Source organism: Gavia stellata, chromosome 9, assembly GCF_030936135.1.
Source record: "Gavia stellata isolate bGavSte3 chromosome 9, bGavSte3.hap2, whole genome shotgun sequence".
NCBI classification, from domain to species: domain Eukaryota; kingdom Metazoa; phylum Chordata; class Aves; order Gaviiformes; family Gaviidae; genus Gavia; species Gavia stellata.
This window is the reverse complement of record NC_082602.1, coordinates 20,044,246-20,046,572: the sequence shown is the minus strand read 5'-3', so window position 1 is coordinate 20,046,572 and position 2,327 is coordinate 20,044,246. Positions and strand designations below refer to the sequence as shown.

Below are 2,327 nucleotides of genomic sequence, written 5' to 3'. Positions count from 1 at the left end.
TCTGTCCTAGTGAGCAAGAGTTCTGCCTTCTTTCAGTGGTGGAGGCCTGCAGGTAGCTGACCACTGCCACTGCTTGCCTTCATCCAGAAGAATGTCTTGCTCCACTTCTTGAGGGGGTTCCAACTGAGGGGTGGGCAGAGCAGTAACTGCTCGTGAACCTCTGGAGCTTGCCCCTCTCATCCCAAAGACAAGTGCAGCCCAAATCCCTGAAGTGCAGCTGTTCTTCCAGGGGGCTGGGAATGGGGCTCGGTGTCTGTGGGTGCAGATGGAGCCAGCCCAATGCTGGTCCTGAACTTTTCTGTGGGAACCAGTAATGGAAGCTCTGGAAAGATGTCCTTGACTCTCTTGAGCATGTCAGAGCTGAAGTGAGCCTTTAGCCTTTTGGGTGTGACTTGTTCTGTGTGACAAGTGACTACACTGGCACTACCATGAAGTACTCCTAAAATGGCTTGGCTTTGAAGAGATCTCTTTTAAGCTAGTGCTACCAGCCCTCATTTCCCCTCCCACTCTGCTCCTGTGTGAGCCTCTTCTCCCTCAGAGTTTGGCTAGGGTGGAAGAGTTACTCCTAAGCTGAGTCTCTACTGTCAGCATTGGTGCTAGGCAATGAGCTATTTTGACAGCTAACTTTCTAGAACTGGAGTAGGAGGCTAAAATATCTTAACACTGTCCATTAGTTTGACAACTCTCAACGTTTTTGTATTTATCAACTTTCCTGTCTTTACTGAACATGTGAAGGAGCCAGGGAAGTTCTTGACTCTTGCCTGACTAGAAACCAACAAAGCCCAACCACTTCGTGTGCTGCATTCTTCTGTGCTCCATCCTTTCTGTGCTGAGTGCAGTCAGTTGCATGCTTGGCTCCTCCTGGGATCTTGGGTAGATGTATGTGGCCCAAAGCAAACCGGGCATGAAACCCTTCCAGGCAAGAAGCTAAGATAACACATTAACAGTGTTAAAAGCTCTATGCTAGATGACATCTAGCTAGGAAGACAAAAGTCATTAAGTTCTTAATAGCTCTGCTTGTGTTGACCATGAGGATCTTAGCCTGGCTAGTAGATCATCTCCCTGTAGGTATTTTTTTTTTCCCCCCTCCTTGTCCCTGTTGGGTCCATTCATGTAATGACAGTTCTGTCTTGACTTCAGCTATTCCTGAAAATACAGGTTTCTCACTAAGAGGACTGAAACCTGTTTCCCAGCGACACAGGACTGCAGGAAGCCCTAGGATAGTGATGGATGTCTACTTGATGATTCGCCGTCACAAGACAACAATCTTCACTGAGGCCAAAGAGATGACAACTGTGCATGAGTTGAAAAAGGTGGTGGAGGGAATACTGAAGAGGCCACCGGCAGAGCAGCAGCTCTACAAAGATGACCAGCTGCTTGATGATGACAACAAGACTTTGCTAGACTTTGGCTTAAGCAGCCAAAGCTGCCGTCCTCATGTTCCTGCCACAGTGGGCTTGGCTTTATTCAGACCTGGCAATGGCACCTTTGAACCGTTGCGTATTGACCCCTTCTCAAGCACCCCTGAGCTACCTGATGTTACGAAGTCACGGGAGTCTGGTAGCAGCTCCAGTGAGCAAGCCTTGCTCTAAAACCAGCATCTTCTGTTTTGCCTCTTGCAGATAGGGTGCTGGTCTTGTCTATGTGTCCTGTGTCCATCTACACCCTTCCAAATGTGTCTATCTGACCAATAAAGCATTGCAATTCAAAAGCATGATGTCAGTGTGTTGTAGTGTCCAGGCAGCCACCAGAACTGTTTCCTGGGATCCTTCTCTCAAATTAGTGCTAGAGGAGACGGGTAGCAGCAGCTACATGTCGCCTCCTGAATTGTAAATAGCATGTTCTGTCACTTGTGTTTTTTCCAGCCCATGGCCTTATCAGCTCTGGGCTGCTGTTTTTTTGCGGGGGAAAGAAGTGTTGCACAGACTAACTTGGTATACAAGCATTTGTTTTTCTGTCTTCGTCTTGACTTCTGACAGTAGTGCCTCTGAGGAGTTTGGCTGGAAATCTTGGGGGATGGGGGTGCAGAAGGAACTTCTAGTCCTGCCTGTAGCAAAACCTTTAGAAAACTATAACCTTAAGATCTGAGCAGAGGTAAGGTTAGCAAATGGAGCTTATTACCTCCAAAGTTAAGGGATACTGTACTAATACAATGCACCACAATGAATTTCTAGAGTTGATGTGAAGTATGGTTACTGGCATGGACTGTTGAAAACCTCTATCAACTGGGCAAAGATTTTTTTTTTTTTCTTCAAAGTATTAGGAGTTTACTTTCTGACATCTGTCATCTCCTTTCTTGAAAGGCAAGAAAACTGCACCGGAAAAAG

At 46.8% G+C, this 2,327-nt stretch overlaps 1 protein-coding gene across 1 annotated transcript; it reads left to right on the top strand.

The window, feature by feature from the left end:
- The first annotated feature begins 1,226 nt into the window (after positions 1 to 1,226).
- ELOB (elongin B) lies at positions 1,227 to 1,592 on the top strand. The gene has a single exon (XM_009814799.1). It carries the CDS (start codon positions 1,227 to 1,229, stop codon positions 1,590 to 1,592), a length of 366 nt encoding a protein of 121 aa, XP_009813101.1.
- Positions 1,593 to 2,327: the final 735 nt, after the last annotated feature.